Below are 23,839 nucleotides of genomic sequence, written 5' to 3' on the forward strand. Positions count from 1 at the left end.
GCATCATAGCAAGCCATTACAGCCCGCAACTCTGCCATTTGATCCTCCTCATCCGACGATGAGGGAGGGGAGGGGAGAGGCCAAGCTGGAACTGCCTTTTTGGCTGCCTTGCCACCCGACTTCTGGGCTTTCTTCCCCATGTCCACCCCCCTGTGAAGAAATATCCCAAGTGGGGCCCACCGCCCCCTGTGTTCTAATTTTTTAACTGAATACGATACAAGAAACGGGGAGGACTACGATCCCAGCAGTGCCACCGCAGCAGCCCGGTTTCTTGTCCCTCGAAGTCCCCAACTCTGAAAATGAGAGACCCTTTGGCAGTTGAAGCCCTCAAAATGGCCGCCAGGCTATATTTAAAATTTTTTAAAATGGCGGAGCGCCACGAGGCAGGGCCCAAAATGGCGCCCAGCCACGAGGCACCCCCCCAATGGCCGCCAAAATGCGCCCCAACGGACAGGCCCGCCAAGGAGGAACGCGGGGCGGCCGCCCACCACAGGCGCCTGCCACCCCCACGGACCCCCCCAAAATGCACCCGCCGCCACGGGGCACGCAGAGCCGCCCAGCGCTGCGAGCCACGCGGCTGGCAGAGCGCGCAGCGGGCCGCCCCCTACCGCTGCCGCTCGGACAGAGCGTGCAGCGGGCCACCCCCCTCGCTGGCCCCCTGCAGAGCGCGCAGCGGGTCACCGCCCCGACGCTGTCCGTAGAGTGCGCAGCGGGATGCCCGCCTTGATATCGCTCATGGGGCCGCTCAGTCGCTGCGCCCCGGAGCGAAACTGCAGCGCGCGCAGCTCGCTAAAGAGAGGCTACCCACTGCCGAGGTGACAGGAGCTTGCAAGCGCGGATCCCCGCGTCTCAAGCCCTGTCGTGGGGCAGCCTCTCTCCGCTCCTGAAAAAGCGACCTACCCGGTCGCTTCCAGGAACGGAACTGAGCCGGATCTAGTGCCTGCGTGCTAGATCAGGCTCAGTTGTCCCGCCCCCCAAGGCCAGCCAGCCAATCAGCTGGCAGCAAAGCCCTGCTGCCGGCTGATAGGGGGGTTTAGCCTGGCAATCAGCGCTAGCGTGCCCATACGGGCACGCTAGCTGCCTTTATGCCCACTATGTCAATGTTTTCCCTTGTCACCAGACATTCCAGTTCTCCCATATTTGCTCTGAGACCGGGCATTTGCATAAAAACTTTTGTACATGGAATGCCCCAGGGTGGGCTGCTTATTAGCTCCTTTATCCCTGAATCATCTCATTGTGCCAAACCGTCTATCACATCCCATCATGCTACCATTCCCAATTTCTTCTCCTACTCTGTTTTTTCCTTGTTGTTCTCTAACCTCCCCGACTTCGTCCCATCGGGATGAGGAGTCCCGAACCGGATGCCCCTCGGCTCCTGTTGGCTTTCCCCCAGGGATCAGTTTAAAAGCTGCTCTGCTACCTTTTTAATGTTATGCACCAGCAGTCTGGTTCCATTCTGGTTCAAGTGAAGCCCATCCCCCTTGTACAGGCCTCACTTCTCCCAAAACGTTCCCCAGTGCCTAACGAATCTAAACCCTACACCACCGTCTCATCCACGCATTGAGACCCCTGATCTCCGCCTGCCTAGCTGGCCCTGCACGTGGAACAGGTAGCACTTCAGAGAACGCTACCTTTGAGGTCCTGGCTTTCAGCTTCCTACCTAATAGCTTAAATTTGGCCTCCAGGACCTCCCGGCTACACTTGCCCATGTCATTGGTGCCGACATGCACCAAAACCGCTACCTCCTCCCCAGCACAATCTACCAGCCTGTCTAGACGAGAAGTGATGTCCACAACATTCGCACCAGGCAGACAAGTCGCCATGCAGTCCTCCCATCCGTTGCAACCCCCCCTCTATGTTTCTAATAATTAAATCCCCCACTACAAGAAGCCCCGACCCCCTTCCTGCCAAGGAGTATCCTGAGTGCATTCAGATATGGGCCTGTCCCCTGGAGAAGGGGTCCGCCCTAGGTGATTGTTTCCCTCCTCTCCAGGATGACATCCTCCAGCCCCAAGACTTTCCACCTGGGCAGCTGTGGAGCTGCACGCCTGAGGTTGGGACAAAGCCTGATCATCCCCAGAAGTCTTCCTGCGGTCCTTTTCTGCCTTCCTTTGCTTCTCCAGGTCGGCCACCAAGGCTTCAAGGGAGCGGACGCATTCCCTGAGTCCCTGGAGCTCCTTGCACCGAGGACACACACATGACTTATGCCCCATAGTCATACATGTGGCACTCGATGCAAAACACTGGACAGCCCCCACCCTGCTGCTGGCTGTCTGATTGTATAGCTTTTTATATTTTGTTTGTTTTTGTTTAGGGGTACTTAAAAACCCTACACTGGTTAGCAGCCCTCTTCTCAAGGGAGGAGAAAGGGCGGTATCTGGGGCCCTGGCTTCCTCGCCCTGCTGCTGAACTCGCACTGATGCTAAACTCGCGGTGCCTTACCTGGCACTTGGTTCCCGAGGCACTGGGTTTCCCAGAGGCCACACGCGCTTCTGCAGAGAGGCTCACGCGGTGACAGGCACTAGCTTTATACTCCTAGCTAGCTCCTCCTCCCTTCCTCCTTGCTGATTGAAAAGGGGCTGGTCTTCCCAGGCGATTTCCCTGAATGGGGTGCTTGGATTTGCCTAATGGGGCTCTTATCAACTCTTAAAGGTCAATTGCTATGACCTAAAGGACAATGACTATGCTAAATTGCCCTGGCTGGGTGGGAACTGGCCCTTCCTAGGTTCTTACCCTCCTACTTCAGTTCTCTGAGGCTGGACTGTTTTTTAACCTCAAGCTGGTTTTTTTATTTGAATTTAAACTGCACTGGTTTAAGAGTTTTTTGGCTTGGCAGAACTTACACACTAACGTTTAAATCCTGTTTAGCCCTGCTAAACTCCTGCTTTTATTAAGTGTGCACCTTTATTTTATTTATTTATTGCTCTCACCTAGATCCTTTGTCCTAATTTACTGAACTTTTAGATTATGTTCTAACTTGGATTAAGTTTAACTTGGGTTAAGTATAGGGTTAATTTAAACCAAGTAGAAAAACTTGCTTTCCACTTTATCCTCCTCTGTTTTATTTATTTTTCCAAGTGCCTGTACCTTGGGCTCTTACTCACAGGTAGGACTCTGCTCCTGCTCAGAGTAGACCTCTGTACACACTTACGTATTTATTTTTATTGCCCTCACCTAGCTCCTGTGCCCCAACTTGCTGGATCTTAGAATCCCTCCTTCAGGTTAGATTAGGTGCTAACTTAGGTAAAGCTTAGGTAAAGCTAAGCTAAAGGTAAAGCTAAATTTCAATGTTGATCTAAGGTTGATTTAAGATTAATACTAGACTGTAAAAATTACACTCAGGACAAAGAGTGTAATAACAAAACAAGTACTTACTTTATAGGAAGTACTACCTCCCTTTCTTTGTTTTTCAGCTGAAGCTACTTTTGTGCTGAAGTATTGACCATAGGATACATTTTATTTGACTGTTTTTAATTAGCTTTATACTTGTTCAATTGTGGTTTTGAAACACGCGTGAACTACCACATGTATCCAATTATGTGCACAAGCAGAATCTAATAACAAAATCATAACAATTAAAATATTTTTAGAAATAACAAAATCATGGACACAGCCATGCTATTTGCTAAGATAACACAGAGAAGCTCTCCCCAAGCCTGTAAAGTGCTAGTGCATTCTATGCCAAAATATTTGCAGGACAGGTTTATTGGGGGGTTTTAGTGAAAGAACTTTTGGTGGAAATGCAGAAAACACCTGTATCTGCAAGTGTTATGTTTTTTAGAATCCTGTTCTTTCATTTAATTGGGTATTTAGCCATAGCTGGGAATCATCACTGCCAATTACATTGCAGATCCAGACTCCGCTTCACTGTTCAGGTGAAAAGGGTTGGTTCTTTACCAGGGGGAAAAACTGTGCAACAGAAGTCAGCTTAGATTATATATTTTCCTGAACCAACCTGCTGATGAACACGCTCCCGTTAAAACAACAACAGACTTCAGTTATCTTTCTGACAACATAGACTGGAAACAAGAAAAAACAAAAAACTACTCACTCATGATAAATGAGCTGAGTGAGATCTTGAGAGAGTTAAGGTTACTGATACAAAGAAAGCTGGTGTCCTCCAATGCTTAAGAGCATCGGATGTGATCTAGAAATCCACAAATCAAATCCCAGCAAGGACCAAGGCTGCAAGAACATGGGCATAATTTAATGAGAAGCATCTTCCTTCCTAAGAGGCAATATCTCTGTGTTTCAAAACTTGCAACACTTTTGTTCGAATTTTAATTATAATTGTCATTCTTATTATTTATTGGTATAATGAAAAATCTAAGAGAGAGAGAGAGAGAGAGAGAGAGAGAGAGAGAGAGAGAGAGTCCAATCCTAACTCATTTTGTAAACTTCAGCAAAACGTTCAGTCTCAAACTTTCATGAACTCCAGGATGGGCAAAGAACCTGTGGGGTATGGAATGTTCATGGCTAGGTCTTTCAAAGACTGAGCTGCTGAAACTCACATTGGGGGAGGGAGGGAGCAGGGGTTCTGTTGGGGGGAAGGGTAGATCCTGCATGTGTCAAGATCCTATCCTTTCCATTTTGAGCTCATTTTTCGTTCCTCGGACTTGCGCCAGCTGTATAGCTGGAGCCAATAGGCCACCAGGAGGCCTATGGAGTCTGGCCTCCCGATTGCTCCCCGTTCACCACTGGATACAGCAACACTCCCCATTGGTATGGCTGCATTGTCATCAATGGCGGGGGATAGGATTGAGCTGTGGGAGAATTTGATGAGGGATCTCAGTTGCAAATGCAGGGCTAGTTGATGAAATGGGAGGTGAAAGGTGGCATACCAAGTTGAAGAGCTAATGGAAGTTCTTTAGGCACAGAACGTACGTGCAACATTGACCTCTGTAATTGGAAGGCCATATGAAAATTCTAGATTGGGCAGACCTGGTTTAAATATTAGGAGGGTATTCTTCTGTTCTTGCCTGATCCACAGAATAGTACCTGATGCACTTGAGGCTCTTCCCATTTCGTCCAGCTTCTCCACACCTTCCCAACATAGATTTGGGTTAGCCCACCCAGGGCCCCTGAATAAGTCATAATTTTGTAGTCCTTCCTAAACAGGAGGACAAAAAGAACTGAACCCTGCAAGGGTCACTTTCACAGATGCAGCTAATTCAATATCTGTTAGAATTTTTCTTCCTTAAAAAGTACTATGCATATTTACCTGGGGAAAAAAAACAAAGATCTAAAACTTCTGTAGCAATGTGCAGGCTTGACAGGAAACAGGACAGTTTGCAGAGTTAAAGAGAATGGTGGATTGCCAAGGAGAAGAGAGAAAAAAGCTCCACAAGACTTGGGCATGTTTCAGCTGTAATCAAAGAGATCAGAGATCAGACAGCGAGAAGAGGAGAGAACAGTTATTAACTTCAGACTGTTGTGTTGTGTTTTTTTCACTGAAGCTGCTGTTATAAACTTGGAGTGCAGCTGCGTTTAATGAGTTTGTACAAAAGCAGACATCATCCAAATTGAAGAGAGCAGGAGTTTTCCGTCCAATTAGATAACCAAGTTGGTTGCCAGCCTCTGGAGAATCCAAAAAGATCTTATCCAATTTTTGGGACAGAAGCTAATTGCAAATATACTTTTGGTGTCTGTGTATCTCTGTGTTGTTGTTATTTGTTATTCTTAAAAAACAGCATTCTGTTTCATCATAATAGAAAACTATTTCCTGGGTGCCTTAATTCTATTGAGATAATGCCAAGGACAAAAAGTGATTGTGATAAGCACACTTGTGAGAAGCTGACAAGACTGAGCTGTCATTCTCAGATCTGAAACCTTTATTGGCATCACGAGCTGTCATTCTGCTGTTAAGGTTATACAAGTAATGGGGTTCATTTCTTCCCCCTACCCAGTTCACTGGGTTTTTAATTGGTCAAGAGCCATCGGTTCCTACTTCTCAGGTCAATTCATTAAATGTTTCTCACCCACTGATCACAGGTAAGTGCTATCAAAAATCTGATTTTTGTTAATAACCCAACTCCTAGCATTTATTCATGGTAGATTCTGGTTAATCCTTCCAGCTTTTCTCCACCTGTTGTCTGCAACTTTCCACTAGCACTCAAACACAGAGAGATCACATTGATTCAGTCTGGACACACATCCAATAGCTTCTACAGTGGACTTTCTGGGGAAAAGAATGGAATTTTCCAAATCTGACAACAGTCTGTGGTTTGAGAACTACCATGATTATTATTTGTCCTGGCAGGAAAACTCAGACTGAAGCAAATAGCAGGTAGGAGTGTGTGTTTGTAACAAACAATTTTAATTCCGACAGAAGTGTTTCCTTGAGGGAAGATACCTGGATCCCAGGCAACGAATATTCTATAACAAAATAATGGGCAGCTCAATCCACAGCTCACTAGTGCTGGCGGGGTGCATACGCTGTTACAAATGTCTGTAAAGCATGTTGCAGCGGCATGGGTGCTCACTGTGTGTGAGCAAGAAGGCCTGTGATGGACTGCCAGCCCCCACAGAGCACAGCTTGCACCAGAGCAAGTGAAATTTTGTGCCAGTTCTGTGGTCATCATGCATTCAGGATTCGGTTTTTGGCATGCAGCTACCAATGTCAATACTCAATAATTAATACTCAAGCATTTGAGCTGGAGTGCCAAGAGTTGAGTCCTGCACATGACAGTGGGTGCACATGATTAGCTGACCACAGGCTGGGAACAAGAATGTGGAGGATTTCCCTTGGACTACTGCACACTGAGGAGTGGCTGAGCAAAGAGGTCCTTCGTTATGTTAATGTCTCAATGGATTTACAGCAAAGCTTACAGACGTGAACAATACCTTGTTACCCCATCGTACAATGCCTATTGTACAACACCAAGTGCTTGGCATATGAAGTCGTAAACATGAGTGTGAAACTGAAAAAGGAAATGCAAACAGAAGCTGTAGTGTGCCATTCACTTCAGGAGAGCTATTAAACCGTCATCCCTCAACACCCCTGCCCACTGCAATCGGCTCAACACTGCAACATTACCATGCAATATCATCTAGCGCTTTTGTCTGGCCTTGAGTAACGATCTCACTTGCTTAGTGAACATGGGAACCAACGTTCCTATTGTAACATTTTCAATAGGAACTCAAAGCGCTCTGACAGGATATGGGGGGAGGGATGCCGCTGACCCACTTTTTCTATGTCACAGAGGAGCTTGGTGGGTGGGGGTGATCCAGTTTTTGTTTACTGTGGAGCGTCTCTCCCTTAATTTTTCTTTTATGCCTGTGAACTGTTTTGTTTAAATAATCCCCAGCTGTTATAGCCGCAAGAGTAGGATTAATAGGCTCAACCGCCACGTTGGCCATTCAGCTGGTGGGGTCTGAAACGCAAGAGGCCATATCTTGGTGGCCAAGGAAGAAAGCTTGGCAAAAGAATCCTCCGTTCCCCACCCAAGCCTACATACACAGATGGGTCCATTTGGAAATGGGCCTTTCCTCTGGCAGAACTTTTGTTTCTTCTTTCAAGAAAAAAAAAATCTTCTTAAAGAGTCAACCATTTGACAGACCTTGAACTGCAATTGAAAGCAGCTCCCCATTAAGTACTGTTGCTGCTTCCTCCCAGCATTGAACCACACAAGTCATTCACCAGATGAGGTATTAAAAGATGGGAAATGAGCAAAAGAGAGTACAAAGGTCAGTTCATACAGTCCAACAGCAGAGAGGTGCAGAAGTCATGTGGGGCTTTGCACAAGTGGGAAGCTTTATTTCTTTGTCAAGTAGCAAGAGGGAGCCCAATCCAGATTGTCCCACCACCACCTCTACTGCTTTTAAAGGTATAAGTAATAACATCAGTGCTAATAATCGACTTTATATAATGTGCACGTTGGCCCTTAGATTAGCTGCTGTCTTTCAGCTTCTGTGCTGCCCCTTGTCCATTTGCAATATGGACATAAAGCTGACCTACAGTACAGACTTGTTGAGAGGACTACTGAAGATCTATGTGAATGGAAACTCATGAAGTGATATATAAATGCCATTATTATGTGTACTGGCTTTAAGATCATTTTCTTCTCAAAATATTTAATAGCACACATCTTTATCTTCTACAAAAAGAGCTTCCTTTCCGTTCATTAACTTGGGCTATACAGTGGACCCCCACTTTACAATGGGCTCGCTTTACAATGAAATCACTTTACATTTTACTTTACTTGTTTTACTTTACAGAGGACTCTCTGTAGTAAAACAAATTTCGCTATACAATAAATTATTCTGTTTTTGATGGGCTCATGATTGCCACCAACAGGACCTTGTGGGTCATAGAGAAACCAAAAAGGAATATGAACACATTTGGTAGCATCTCAGCCAGTAGCAGCATTTTAAATATTGTGACTGTGTATCTGGAGGAAAGGACATAGCACAAGCCTTTCAATGGGCTTTTCAGCCAACACCAGTGTTTTAAACTCATTTTTACCCATCCCATAGGTGTACACATTTGGTCCCTGTTGTGTATATGCAACTTTGGGCAGAAATGGTTTAACATTGTGGCTGTGTGTACTGAGGAAAGGATACAGTCTTGTAATTTGTGTTTTATAATTACAACATTGCGTGTAAACCAATAACCAAACAAGGCCTCTAAAGAGCTCAGTAGGCACCTTTTAAATAAACTTTTAGAGAGGAAAATAGCTTAGTTTTGCAGCAGAAACGTCAACTTCTGAGGTCTTGGAACAAAAGTATCAAAGAACAGTGTATTATTGGGTTCACTTTAAAATATTTTTACACGACAGTGGTCTCCCCAGAACAGATTACCATTGTAAAGCAGCAATCCACTATAATTTTAACTGACTTGTATGCACCTTCATTTGGCACAAATCTAAAGACTGCTTTAAAAGAAGATGATTAGGCTGTCAGGCTTTGTGCAGGTATCATTACAAAATGGCAGCTGCCACCAAGACCCTTCCTTGAATATTGTTGGCCTTTTTCACTACTGGTCTTGCAGGGGAGATCTTAAAGAGACAGTGGGCTGATTTGGTTGGGACAATATTATGAACTGTACGGACTTGTCCGGGGGGAAAGGTGTATATGCATGTCTCTGCCCACTCCACCACTTTCTTGCTAGAACCATGCTGCCTCTCTACATGGAATTCCAATTCCAGACTAGATGTGCGGAAACCCATCTGAACTGACCCAGTATTACTTCTGGTTGTCATATCTCAGCCTAGCTTCAAAATTATCACTTTGGCTTCTGGGTCTCAACAGTGAGTGAATGGAAGCTGGGGCTGAGATGGTCTATTACTAAGGTAAAAGCAAGAGGTTGCTAAATAAGTGCATAGATGCCAACTTGCACATTCCATAAAAGCCATAAGAGTCAGATTTTCTTGTCAGTGCATATTTTATATATAAACACACACATACACACACACACACACACACACAGAGAAGCTGATGCAAATTTCCAGAGCTAAAAGGGTACTGTCAATTACAGGCAAAACAGAAGCAGTGTAAAAATAATGCACAGTACATTGAGTTATGAACTTGATTGAGTTTATAACCTTCACAACTGTGGCCACCTAGTGGTGAGAAATAAGCACTACCCACAGAAGAGACACACTTTCTGATTGTTTTTGTGTATTCTAGCTGACTACTGCAGCATTTCAAATTTAAATACAAAATTAACATCAGCATGCATTTTCTTTTTCCAATATTAAATTAATAACTGCCTTTCTTCTGAAAAAGGCATTGCCATTCTGATGACTAACATTTAATTTTACACTGTTAATTTGCAAAGATTGTATATTCATTTAAACCAGTTGTTCCCAAACTCTTTAGCGGTGGGATCCACTTTTTAATACAATACTCTCATTGGACCTTATGAGCCTAAAAATAAGTGTTTCACTTTACCACTTTCTGAAGCCTGTTTTTATCCTTTTTACTGTAGTAAGTGAGAGAACAGCCTTCTGGAGCATTTGTTGAGCTCCAAGGTCATTGCAGAGGGACTCCCCCTCACTTTTATAGAATCTGAGTCATGATCTCCTATATGCTGCTGCAGCCTGATTTATAAATGCCAAGGGGTGTGGCTACAATGGTGACTGGCAGCAGTCCTGCCCCCAAGTAGCAGCGTGTTTAACCTTTGATGCACATAGCCTAATCTGCCATGTCAGTTTTGTGGCCCACCAAAAATTGGGTCTAAACTCACAGTTTGGGAACTACTGATGTTACCTCTCTTCCCATTCCATCACATTTCAAATGATCAATAATTAGCATATAAGATTCTTGCCAAGTACAACATATAGATATCTCTTACAATCTCTTTTATACTTTTTGTATGCATTAACTAAAATGCCTCTGGATCTAGCACTAAATAAAATTGTTTTATCTTATATATTGTCTTTCTTTCCAAAAGCCTTTCTTTCCACAGCCACCACGGATGGAAAAACATTCCAAACAATTAGGACTGTAAGTATGGATAAATTTAAACAGTTTTTGCAGACTTATGTGCAAGTTACTCATTAAATTATAGCTATTTTCTTGGAGTGTAACACAAACGGTTAAATTATTTTCTCAAAATGTATCACCATTTATCAAAATATATGCTGCGTCCAATCTCCATAAAATCATAAATTGCTCAGCTTGCTGTTTCACAACCAAATTCCATTCATATCTTATGAATCCTAGCCATTATGCTCTTTGTCTGTTCCTCCGCTAATTTTTCAAAATCTCTCAACTGAACATTCCTTCTGTGCAATTCCTATGTATGATCAGTTATCTGCAAATCTTTAATTTAATTTTGCAAGATTAAAACAAAATAACATAATAATAAGACAAAGCCACCACAGAAACAGAATAAAAACCAACAAAAGCCCTACAGTAAAAGAAGTGACCCATCAAGCAAAGATTAACTGGAATAAAAACATCTGAAACCTCAGTCAAAACACCAACATATATGAAGCAGCTCTAACCTCCAAAAGGAGTAAGTTCCACAGGTCAGGTGACACAACTGAGAAGACTTTATCATAAGAATTTGTCTTACTTTTTTCTATAAATTGTAAGCTGCCTTGAGCACCTGTTCTGGCACAGGAAAGGCGGGATAAAAATCTTTTAAATAAGTAAGAAAGTAAGTAAACAAACAAACGGATTTTGAAAAAAGACGGCATCCAGCAGGCAGCCTCCACAGACATTCTCTCAGGCCAGGCATATTTACATGAGGAGAGACAGTCCTTCATATATTTAGATCCCAATCATTAAGAGCTTTATACGTCATCACAGCAATTTTTAATGTTATGGTGAAATGTGTGCGTATGGGGACGAGGGAATTACTAGCGGAAGCAGTGCTTTCTACAGCTAGTAGTTACCATTTTTTCCTATAATGGGCCTGGGAACATCATCACCTAGTGTCATTCCTAAAGGCAATCTGACGAAAAATATTGGCCATCAGGATGTCCATTGTTTCTACCATTACAATACCCATGGTAGCAGTGAAAGGGAGAGGTCTGGCGAAAACGGTGTTCCTGGTTTTCTTCCCCTTTCTCTGCCACCTGCTGCCCCCCTGCTCTCTTTTGAAAATGTTAGCCCTAATGTTTGTTTTAAGAAGGAAAATTCAAATGAAAATGCTCTTAGGGCAGTTAAAGCACACTTTTGTTTTCCCAGGCATTTGTTTCTTGTCATCAAGTTGCAGGTTTATTATGTAACAAAGTTTGCCAAAACTTGGCTCTTTTTTCATGAATACCATTTAACTGGCAAAAAGATGCTGTCGGTTTCTTCAAGCTCCAATGAGTGAAAACAAACATTTGTTTGCAAGATTTTACCAGTAAATGAAAGAATATATGTACAGTATTTTGGTCTCAGTATTTTGGCCTTTTCAGCCACACTAGACGATGTTCCAAAACCACCTTTCAGAGCGCAATACCATAGTCTCTCGAGACTGAAGGTTGCCAACAACATTTTGGTCTCAGTATAAAGAGATGAACTTGAGAATACAGTCACCTCCCCCCATATCCATGGACTCAGTTTCCACAGTTTCAGTTATCTGTGGTTCACAAATTCCCCCCATCACACTCATCTGCTGCCAGAGGGGGTACCATCTGCAGCCCTGCAAACAGTTTCTTCACACCTGCTTGTTAGCACTTGCCCTCGATTGGGCACTGGAGGGTAAGTTCTAACAAGTAAGAAGAAGTTCGGAGGGCTTGCGTGGAAAACAGTAAGTATAGGGTTTCCTGCTATCTGTGTTTTCAGTTATCCATGGTAGGAGCAAGAACATATCCCCTGAGGATGGGGGGGAGAGAGAGAGATGACTGCATATGAAGAGAGATGAACAATGTCCATGTACAGGTGGAGACATTCCTTACTATATTCCAGACTTAAGCCCTGGCACTGAAGACAAAAGTTAAACCTGAACCTAGGAAGAAATTAAGTCCTGCCAAAAGTATTGCTTTCAACAGCAGTTCAGAGAGGGGTACCATTTTCTTTCATACTGTCAGAAGCAGTTGAATCTTTTAATGATTTCAAAATACTAATCTTTGGGGATTATTTTTGATAATTAAAGTTTGTTGTAGATTTATCCTAAAAGCAAGTGGGAGATAATTAGCATCTCCATGCAGCTAAGCAAATTGAAGTGCTAGGGGCATCCACAGCCCAATCCTAGGCATGACTTCTTGGCAGTAAGCCCACTAAATACAACGGGACTTGTATACACACCAGAAAAGTGTGTATACAATTGTAGTCAGGCGATCTGTAAAAAGGCCAAGTTAGGACAGTCAGCCATTATGATGGAATATGCTAATTATTCAATTGAGAAAGAGAAATATAGATCAAACCAATATAACCATTCATTTTCAATTTTCAGGGCATCTCAAGAAAATATATATACACTTTATAAAGTGTGACACTTTATAGTGTCACACTTATTATGCTATAATTCAACATATACTATAATGACCCAGTTAATTGGCCAAGTGTTCAAAATGTTTCCCATCAGTGTCTATACATTGCAGACATTGTTGACTAGAGGATCTGCAGACATCCACTAACGTGTGTGCTGAGATGTGGGTTCCTCATATCCCTGCGTGAGCGCCTGCAGGGCTCCCCAGGTCAGGGAGAGGGAGAGTGGGGCGATCGCGCTCCGCTTCCGCTTTTGCATCGCTGCCTTCCCTCTGCCCCTGCTGTCTCCCCCTCCCATCCCCACAAAGACTTACTGCGAGTTTCAAACTCCCAGAGATTTTGAAAACCGCAGCCTTAGACATTCGAGTGTTGCAGGTTTTCTATAATAAAGTATGCATGCATTGAAACACGTGTACATTTTTTGAGACCCTCTGTAGTTACAAAACCAATAGGACACTGGATAGTCTTTGACTTACAATGGATTCATATGTACTGATTTCACACTTGTGATCCAAACTCCTGCTAACTTCCAAATTCTGAAAAGGGAATTAGCTATTTTTCTGTCATCTCAGCGTGTCTTGACTTGCTGCTGTTTCAGCTTTTACCCTCCCCCTATGAAAGACAATGAAACATGGATCATGAGTTCTCAAGATGCAGAAAAGACCTACCTACAATGTATCTATACCTATGTGTAGATCACATCTGAACATTTTGGATGACACTCTTAGCAGAAATGCAGAAGTAATGATAACAAATAATAAAGGACATAGGATTGGTTCACATAGTACATGAACGGAACTTGATTTCTCTAAGCTTGGTGACTGTGAAGCAACTTTGGGAAAAGCACTGAATATGAGCCCATTTAACACATGCATCAGTTTATGCTACAACACTTAAGTGATGGAGTATGTCTGTGTGAACCAGGATATGAATTTCCTTACAAATTGAAACATGTTGTGCTTCCTGGGAGTGCACATGGCCTTGCTTGCTTGCTATTAATTTCTGAAACCACTAGATGTCAGAATGGCTTCTTAAAAGAACCAGCACTCAAAACCAAACAGAAATCTCACTGCTGGGTTGAGGAAGTTTCCCTTGTCCTTCAAGGATTTGAGAGGGCATTTAACTTAATGCCATGTTTTTGTTGTATACATGTATATGTATTTGCTGTATACATGATGCCCAGCTATTCTACCAGGCTTCATTTATTATCTGTTTCTTCACCACCCTAGAAATCTTGCACAACATACAGCATCCTAATTCCATCCTTTTCTCCACTTACATGCACTCCCCCTGAGGAAACTCCAAATGCACATTATTTTTTTAAATTAATATTTTTTATTTTTTTTAAAAAAAAAAATAACACAACAAAACAAACATTAAAGACATACACATACACTTAGGAGTGCAGGATATCATATGCCACTTTTACTAATAAATCATTCCATATCTCCTAATTGAGTTTCTCTTCTACTTTTATCTCTTATTATCATTTATCATTTATATCATATCGTATCATATATGTAATAAGTTCATCTAAATGCCCTATATTATACTTTCTAAGTATTCATTTTCAACCAAGTGTAAAATGGTTTCTATTGCTCAGTCAGTGTCTGTGCTTCTAACGGCCCAACCCATTGGGGAATTTTAATATACCTCTGTCTTTGCATTTTAGTATGCAAATCCATAATAAAGATTTCCTTAGTATATGGTTATTAGATTGCTTATATTCATTTGCTTTTCCATACCAAACAAATGCATGCCATCCCCATTCAAGGTCATGCCCCTCCAATTTAAGTATTCTTTGGTCCTCTTATGTGATTCACTCTTTAATCCATGACAGCACCGCTGCTTTATAATACAGATACCAATCAGGAAGGCCCGTACCTCTGCTTAGTTTCACATCTTGCAAGGCCTTCATTTTTTAAAAAATTATTATTAATAATATTTATATATTATAAATATTTATCTATTGCTGGGCAATAAAACAAAAATGTTTTTGCTTTTCAACAAAGAAAGTTCACTAAGGGCCTAACCCTATCCAACTTTTTAGCGCCGATACAGCCGCAATGCAGCCTTGAAGTAAGGGAACAAGCATTCCCTTACCTTTAGGAGGCCTCCATGACTGCACCCACATTGCAGGATGCAGTGCATGCCCCATTGGCACAGCTGCATCAGCACTCGAAAGTTGGATAGGATTGGGCCCTAAGTTTACAAAGAAACACCAACAAATAACTGCTAGAAATGACACTGCGTTGGGATGAAGAGACACAGTTTTCGCGCCCTGCTAAACATAAGAGGAACCTGCTAAACATAAGAGGAACATAAGAGAGCGACTAAGATGATTACGGGGCTGGGGCACCTTCCTTATGAGGAAAGGCTACGGCGTTTGGGCCTCTTCAGCCTAGAAAAGAGACGCTTGAGGGGGGACATGATTGAGACATACAAAATTATGCAGGGAATGGACAGAGTGGATAGGGAGATGCTCTTTACACTCTCACATAATACCAGAACCAGGGGACATCCACTAAAATTGAGTGTTGGGCGGGTTAGGACAGACAAAAGAAAATATTTCTTTACTCAGTGTGTGGTCGGTCTGTGGAGCTCCTTGCCACAGGATGTGGTGCTGGCGTCTAGCCTAGACGCCTTTAAAAGGGGATTGGACAAGTTTCTGGAGGAAAAATCTATTATGGGGTACAAGCCCATGTGTATGTGCAACCTCCTGATTTTAGAAATGGGTTATGTCAGAATGCCAGATGCAAGGGAGGGCACCAGGCTGAGGTCTCTTGTTATCAGGTGTGCTCCCTGGGGCATTTGGTGGGCCGCTGTGAGATACAGGAAGCTGGACTAGATGGGCCTATGGCCTGATCCAGTGGGGCTGTTCTTATGTTCTTATGTACCACTGAACTGCCTTTGTGGCCCTTGCTATAAACATTCAAGGCCCACCCAAGCCCATCAAGAGTGAAGGTGGGAATGGAAGAATGACTAAATTATTATGAACTCTTTTGGAAACTATTTGTCCAATCAGCCCCAACGCTGATGCTAAGGGACAAGAACAAGCATTTCATCCTCCCTCTCCCAATGTACCTTCTAACTGCATGGAGGGGAAGGGGCAGTTGGTCCAATTTGTTCCCTCACATGCAAATGAAATATGACTTTCAAGTAATAGTGACTGAAATAAGTAATACTGACTGGAAAGTACTGTCTTTGAGTAATTTTGAGAGTATACTGATAATTTATGAGAGGGTTCTGACAAATCAGTTTAGTAATCACCACATAATCACCACAGAAAAAGAGGACATTTGCCAGGAAGGGGAGCAAGACATCTTGTTTATGTCCTGCATCATATATGGCCCAGGTCGGCCGGCCAAGTATTGCCCAAACCGGCTCAAGGTCTACATTGATGATCCTTCCCCCTAGATTCAGGGCCAAAGTAGATGTGATGTTCATCTTGCCATCTGATCCTGTGCGTGCATTTGGTTGTTAGTGTAAATAGCAGTGGGGGAGGGGGCTAACCCAGATTGGGACCATGGTATGAGGGAAGGGGAGCTTTCTGTCCTGGCTATGATCCTGATCTGAACTGTGCTCTTCGGCAGCTTCGATGTGCCCTGGATGAATGCTTCCACTGGTGCCAAGGGCAGCAGCCCACTGCCCTTAGGGAAACAGTAGCGGCTCTAGGAGCTTGATCTGGATTGGGAGAATGGTGGAAGCAAAGAGTTAATTCCGCTCATACCAAAGTTCTGATCCAGATTGACTTCCCACAAGGTTGCAGTTAAAACAATCTCAATATGCAGGGCCAAACATGATTACTGTGCTCTCTCATATTCTTTGGCTGTCAAATGCATGTATTTGCACAGGTACCAGTTTTTCAAGCCAGCCTCCACTTCACAGTCCAGTACTCAATAGCACTGGCACAGCCAGGTTGCATGGCCTGCGCTGTATGCAGTGCAACATGGGAGCATGCTGGAGGTCACCTCGGTGTAAGGGGATATGTTTCCCCTTACCCCAGGTGACACCCCAGCCAGCCCTATTGGACTACTTGGATCTCTGCCAGCTATTTAGCTGGTGGAAGTCTGAGTGGCCCCATGAAGAACTTCCTGGTTGGAGAAGGGGTTTAGGATACAGCAAAGGAGACCTCTACCAATTCTGCCCCCCTCCTGGACCAGATCCACCCCCCCATTCTGCTACCACCTCCCTCCCTACACTATGATGTAACAAAAGGGGGATGTAAATAAAGACGAGAGTGATGAACAAGTGTTAAAGGAAGGCGTTAGTGACTAAGATTATAAGGCATAGGGTTTGCATGAAAGCATCTCCAATTCCTAGAGAAGCTTAGCAGGTCTCCAGTGGCAGGTGCACATTTACATCGGTCCTGCCATCAACTACATCCAATACTAGTATTTCTACTTCTGGAGTGAGTTTCTAAAGTTCTGCCCTGGCAGAACAGATAGAGAAAAATGGCACTTTCCATACAAAAATCATAGAGACCCAATCTGGTTCATTAAACATTACTTGCAGAAAATTTAGAAATACGTGGAAAGATGATGAGGGTCCATGCTTCGTTTGTGATTTTTATGGAGTGGTTCGCAGGAATGGTTGTGAGCTGTGATTAGATCACTGGTTCACAACCTGTGGACCATAGGAGGTCTGGGAGACCCTGAGAAGTGGTCCATGACGTGTCCAAAAAAGGGTTGCCTCTGATTACTTTTAGCATCTCACAGAGTGAGCACTCCCCCACAGACCACCAGAGAGGGCAGACAACCAACTGACTGCAGCCAGCAACACACAAATCTTTTCTATAAATCTAGTACAACTCTAATAAATCTTCTCAGATTATTACAAATTAGTATTTTATGCATGGGGGGTTCATGTGGTCTAATTTTGCCTCAGTGGGCCTCAGTCTCCTAAAGGTTGGTTACCACCGGATTAGATAGTGGGTTTTTATCATCTATTAGTAAAAATGAGATCCCATGGTGACTTGGATCTAGTATCTGCTTCTACAGCACTTTGAACCAGTGAATCTATGGTTTTTACAGTGCAGTTGATGGACATGATTTGGATAGAATGTGGATTTTTAATATCTGAATGAAAAGATAACGAGGATCCATGCCATGGATCAACGTTTTTGCACCGTAGTGCCATATCACTGATGCCTCAGGTGAAACCTATGAAACACATGGTGTCTCCATACAAAAATGGAGATTTGTGGTGTCTCCATACAAAAATGAAAGTAGCTCCAACGTTGACCTTTTATTAAAAAGTAGGAATTATTTGTGGTGTATTTGCTCACCACTATTGACAATGCATGCTGGAAACATGCATTAATTTTAATGTTGCTGCCTTACTTTAATGTTAATTATTATTAACATTTTTGACTCGTGTAATTGTCTTCAGCCACCCTCAGTATGGTCTCAATGAAAAAGTGGGAGATACGTTTTCCCCAATAAATATTAAAAGTCATTTTTTTAACCATACATAATCAACAATGTGTAGATTCTAAAGAATAAAATCTCTTGCTCAGCTCATGTCTCCCATAGCCAGCCAAAGACCTCTTGGCACCTGAGGAGGCATGCAAAATGCTGCCCTGCTTACCCAGTGATATGCCAGCCTCTGCTCCTGCCACTGTCCAATGTTCTAGCTCAGCGTTTCTCAATGTTTGTCCCTTGCCAGACCACTTTGCATGGTCTACCTATTAGAAGTACCACCGGAAGTAACTGGTGATTATATCATTGCCAGTTGCTTCCAGGTTGGGAGGCCAGGCGCAACATGACAAACATCAGTAAAAGGCTCACGATGGACTGAAGGGCTTTTTTCATCAGATGAAAAGCACATGCTGGAGCTCTGCACATGGCTAGTCTTACAGCCAAGTGATGGGGGTCAGGGGTCCTGTGGGTACCACCGGACACCACCTCAAGTACCACTGGTTGAGAAACTGGTCTCGCTCTTCCTCTCTGTCCCCCTTTTCCTTTTTCAATCCAGGGAGTGGAAAGACAAGGCAGAGCAGTGGAGGCAAGTAGGTGTTGCCACCACCACCACCCCCCACCTGAGGCGACAGCTCCAGTTGGCCTCATGGATGGCTGGCCCTGCTTCCTTCCCTCCAGAAAATTATCCCTTTCTGCTAAGCCTAAGGCATTTACGTTGGTTATTAACCCATCAAAACAAAGCCAATTAAGTCATTTCTGCCCAACGTTGCATATACGCAATAGGGATTAAATGTATACACCTGTGGGCTGGGCAGAATTAACAGTTTAATTTTTTATTAGAGAATGTTTCATGTTTACAAACAAAGAACAAATGAGTAGAAAATATGAGGTCCCAAAATATGGCTACATACATTGGGAGAATATTGGTGATCATAAGCAGAGCATTCAGTCATGGTATGCAGGTCCGTTTCAGGGGATTACATGTGGTGGGTTTAAAATCCATGTTACTGAGTCCAAGGCTAGAGAGCAGGATGTGCCCTGTCTCACCTTGCACGTGGCCAGCTGTGCCAGGCCAGGCTTCTTCTGACAATGGCAGCCTCCAGTTGTGGGTCCTGGGGGTCTCCGTGGGTGGTCTCCGTGGTCATCGCTGGTGTGTCTGGCTTCTGGATGGGTTTGTTCTAGGCATGCATTACAGCAATGGGGCACGTATCAGAGCACAACGTGTCATACAAGGCAATAAGTCATGATTGGGGTGAAGAGGAAGTGAATAAAACAGAAAATATACTAAAGTGCAGGTTACAATAAAAGCAGTCCAGAACCACTGAAAAGAGCAGGGAATCCCTCAGGTCCATAATCAGGATTCTAGAGGTGGGGGGGGGGGTGACTATTTGTTCAGGGTGGGCAATTATGTTGGGTAAATATACTGGTGTGCAAAATTAAAGGATAAGTATGGAGACACATCAAAGACCCATAACTCACACGAATGTAACAAAAAGAAAATATTTGGGGATGGGGGGGTTGAAAGATGCATTCATCATCTGTGAAGCAATCTGTGAAGCAACAATAATTTGCATAGAATAAATCAGGGGCAGACCAGTGTTTGTGCTTGGGGGGGGTCGGGCATAAGCACTACCTGAATTCCAGAACCCAGGTCAACCAGGCAGGTAGACTTGGGCTCCCAGTTGAACTCTGGCCTCCTGGCCAAGGGCTGCTGGGCGGGTGGACTTGGGAGTTGGAGCCCAGATCGACCTACTGGTGGAGCCGCCTCTTCCAGAAGCGGGCAGTGCTTGGGCTGCAGCGCCCCCGACTCTTGCTGATGGGAAGAGCTTCCTCCCTGCTTTGCCCAGAGTTTGCCGGTGGGTTAGGCTGCAATCCCATCCACACTTACCTGGGAGGACGCCCCATTGACTGCCATGGGAATTACTCCTGAGTAGACACGTATCCAGGGTTGGGCTCTCACCCCTCCCACTGCACGGGGGGCTCCCCGCCCTCCGCCCTCCCCCGGCGCGGCCTCTTCTTCCTCGCCCCTCCTCTCCGGGGCTTCAGGTTCAACCGGTCACTCCTATCTGCTGGCAGAGGCGACGAGACCGCGGGCGCCGGAAAGGGAAACCCGAGCCCCCCCGGGAGGCGAGCGCCCACCTGAGCGCTCTCGCCGGAGCCCGCGGAGACCCCCCGTCGGAAGAGAGGCGGCCGCAGCAGCAGGGACGGACCCAGAGGGGAGCGGATGAGCGAGGGCGGAGGATCCTCTTCGCCCAGGTGAGGAACGAGGAAGCGGCAGCCACGGCCGCCTCCGGCTCAGGCTGGCCCTCCAGGGGGCTCACCTGCTGGGCCTCAATTTGTACCTGTGGCTCTTGTACCTGTGCACAAAGACTGTTCTATCACGGAGCCACACTCCCTCCCCTCACTAAATTAGAGGGGAGGTAACTTTTTTTTGGGGGGGGGGCTTTCCCTACCATACATTCTGGGATTGAATATGGGCTCTTGAACCTGGGTCTTGTACCTGTGCACAAAAAGGTGCTCTATCATGGAGCCACACCCCTCCTCACTAAATTAGAGGGGAGATTCTTTTGGGGGGGGAGTTTCCCCATCCATACGTACTGGGTCTGAATATGGACTCTTGTAGCTGTGGGTCCTCTACTTGTGAACAGAAAGTGCTTATCATGGAGCTAGACCCCCTCCCCCACTATAAATGATAGGGGGAGTGTCCAGGTTCTGTGTTAATCCTGCCACGCCCTGCCAGTGCTTTGAAATTCAGGCATTGTGCGTAAACCTTCCCTCCCCCCCTGAAAATCAGGGATGCTACGGGTCCCACAACCTGGATTCAAAGAGAGCGACTAAGATGATTACGGGGCTGGGGCACCTTCCTTATGAGGAAAGGCTACGGCGTTTGGGCCTCTTCAGCCTAGAAAAGAGACGCTTGAGGGGGGACATGATTGAGACATACAAAATTATGCAGGGGATGGACAGAGTGGATAGGGAGATGCTCTTTACACTCTCACATAATACCAGAACCAGGGGACATCCACTAAAATTGAGTGTTGGGCGGGTTAGGACAGACAAAAGAAAATATTTCTTTACTCAGCGCGTGGTCGGTCTGTGGAACTCCTTGCCACAGGATGTGGTGCTGGCGTCTAGCCTAGACGCCTTTAAAAGGGGATTGGACGAGTTTCTGGAGGAAAAATCCATTATGGGGTACAAGCCATGATGTGTATGCGCAACCTCCTGATTTTAGGAATGGGTTAAGTCAGAATGCCAGATGTAGGGGAGAGCACCAGGATGAGGTCTCTTGTTATCTGGTGTGCTCCCTGGGGCATTTGGTGGGCCGCTGTGAGATACAGGAAGCTGGACTAGATGGGCCTATGGCCTGATCCAGTGGGGCTGTTCTTATGTTCTTATGTTCTTATTGTTTAATGGACTCATAGTCTGGCTTTCATCACATATCAAGATGCACGGCAATGTTTCTCAATGTTTGGCCTCCTCCACTGTACTATTTCACATGGTCCTCCTATTTGAAGTACCATTGGAAGTAACTAGCAGTAACATCACCAACAGTGTGTTCTGGGTTGGGAAGTGCCTCAAGTGCCACTGGTGGTACCTGTACCACTGGTTGACAAACACTGATGTAGAGCAAAAAATGATATGACAAAATTAAAAAAGGAAGATGCAAAACAATACAGTACACAAGCAATATATCTTCCACATTCCATACCTGCCATGCCAGTTTCCGGATCCTAGAGGGAACCAAATGGCGAAATCTTTTCCTGTCTGTACTTTGACATCTCTTGCATGTTGACTCCTCCTAAACGACTGATAGGAAAGCACAGGTGGCATTGGGATTGCAATTAAGATTGCCTAGATTTGCAGCAGGAGTCCTGGGATTTTTTTTTGCGTAGGAGTGAGGATTCTGGAAGTTGAGGCTTCTTCCATCAGTGGCCCTCTGCACCAGAGCCTTGAGTTTAAGCAGCAGCTTAAGAGCAGTTCCTGATTCTACACAAGGGTAGCAAGAAGCTTAGGACCAAATCTGGCTCCCTTAGGAGTTTTAGCTTGACAAGCCACACATAAGAGAGAGTGCTGTAGAAGAAGCAGTGTCTGTGACCACAGAACATGCGGAAGGTGTACTTTGGTATGGGGACCAACATTGGCCAGGCAGGACAGTGGCTGAGAGCTTATGCCTCTCTGACCCCCATCTGAGTCCTTGGTACTTATGGCAGTGCTCAGTGCACAAACAGAGGGTGGGCAGGGGCTACCATGGGGGGGGGGAGCAGCGCAGGCTTTGCCCCAAGTTCCCGAGCTACTTGGCACCAGCACTATACAGCAGGATACACCTGCCTCTACATCACGTGAACCTCCCATAAAACTAATCACTGACCAGGCTAGAGGAGCAGACTGACAAGGTATACACACACTTTGACCCCAGCCAGTGCTTTTAAGCAGCAATTCAAGAGCCCAGAGCAGTGCAAAGTTGATCAGTTCTCCATGCAAAGCATATGCTCTGAGCATGACGCTAAGACATTTCCCAGGTAGTAACAATAAGTTTCACTGGGAGTGCTGCAAAATTGTTTTACTGACTTGAGAAAACAGGGTGATTCATAATTTACTTGATTTATCGCTTGAGGATTGCAGCATCACTTAATGACATCACAGATCAATGATGGCAAACAGAACTTCTATATTGCCTCCAACACTATGCTTCCTGTTGAGTCCATTCACACATTCATCAAGTGATTTATTGTATGTATGAACTGATGTGAAAAAGAAAGGGGTAAGGCTGTGAGCTAAAATCTCTACTAAAGACTGCATACTGCATTTTTATGAGAAAAGGTACAACAACTTCCAAAAAGTAAATAAACAGTACACTTGAGGAAGCTGCTATTCTGGTTAATTATATTTGTGACTTTTAAAGTTTAAACATTTTAAATCGATGGAATACCTTCTAAGACTGCAATCCTGTGCACACTTACCAAGGAGTACATCCCATTGAAATAAATGGGATTTATTTCTGAGTAGACATGCATAGCCTTACTCTGTAACTCTCTTCTCACAACACTCTGCACATGGAGGGGAGAGCAGGCATGAAAATTGGATTTCTACACACATTCAGCACTATGCACACACTCTCTGCTGCATGATCAGTCGCCTTGACTGAATTGAGGGGTATACAGTTAGAAAGTTAATTTTCACCTTCTCCTGAATCCTCAAGGTTCAGATGGTGCAAGAAGGTGTTTCAGAACTAGCTAGTGCAATGCCACTGCTGTTGACTCTTGGGGATGGGACTTTTGGGCACTGGCCAGGCTAGAGGAACAGACTGACATGGTGCTGTCAGTCTGAAACCATTCTGGTTTCATCCTTCGTGGGGCTATATTTATATGAAACCAGAATGATAGCAAAACCAGGTCTTCTATCTGTTGTAATACATAACTGTCTTGCAGGGGTGACCAAACTTGCTTAACCTAAGAGCCACTTATGATAAATTTCAGATGTTTGATCGCCATAAGAGAGATGTTTGAGAGCAGCAATATTTAAGAAGCATTTAAATTCTTAAATATATTTAC

At 44.5% G+C, this 23,839-nt stretch overlaps 1 protein-coding gene across 1 annotated transcript in view; it reads left to right on the plus strand.

The window, feature by feature from the left end:
• The first annotated feature begins 436 nt into the window (after nucleotides 1-436).
• Nucleotides 437-23,839, plus strand: part of LOC136648356 (MARVEL domain-containing protein 3-like) — a 44,976-nt gene continuing 21,573 nt past the window's right edge. The window contains exons 1-2 of the mRNA XM_066624466.1: nucleotides 437-697; nucleotides 20,364-20,586. Of these exons, the coding sequence (XP_066480563.1) occupies nucleotides 437-697; nucleotides 20,364-20,586 (484 nt within the window). The remainder of the gene's footprint in view (nucleotides 698-20,363; nucleotides 20,587-23,839) is intronic.

The sequence above is a fragment of the Tiliqua scincoides genome, chromosome 4 (assembly GCF_035046505.1).
Source record: "Tiliqua scincoides isolate rTilSci1 chromosome 4, rTilSci1.hap2, whole genome shotgun sequence".
Classification (NCBI taxonomy): domain Eukaryota; kingdom Metazoa; phylum Chordata; class Lepidosauria; order Squamata; family Scincidae; genus Tiliqua; species Tiliqua scincoides.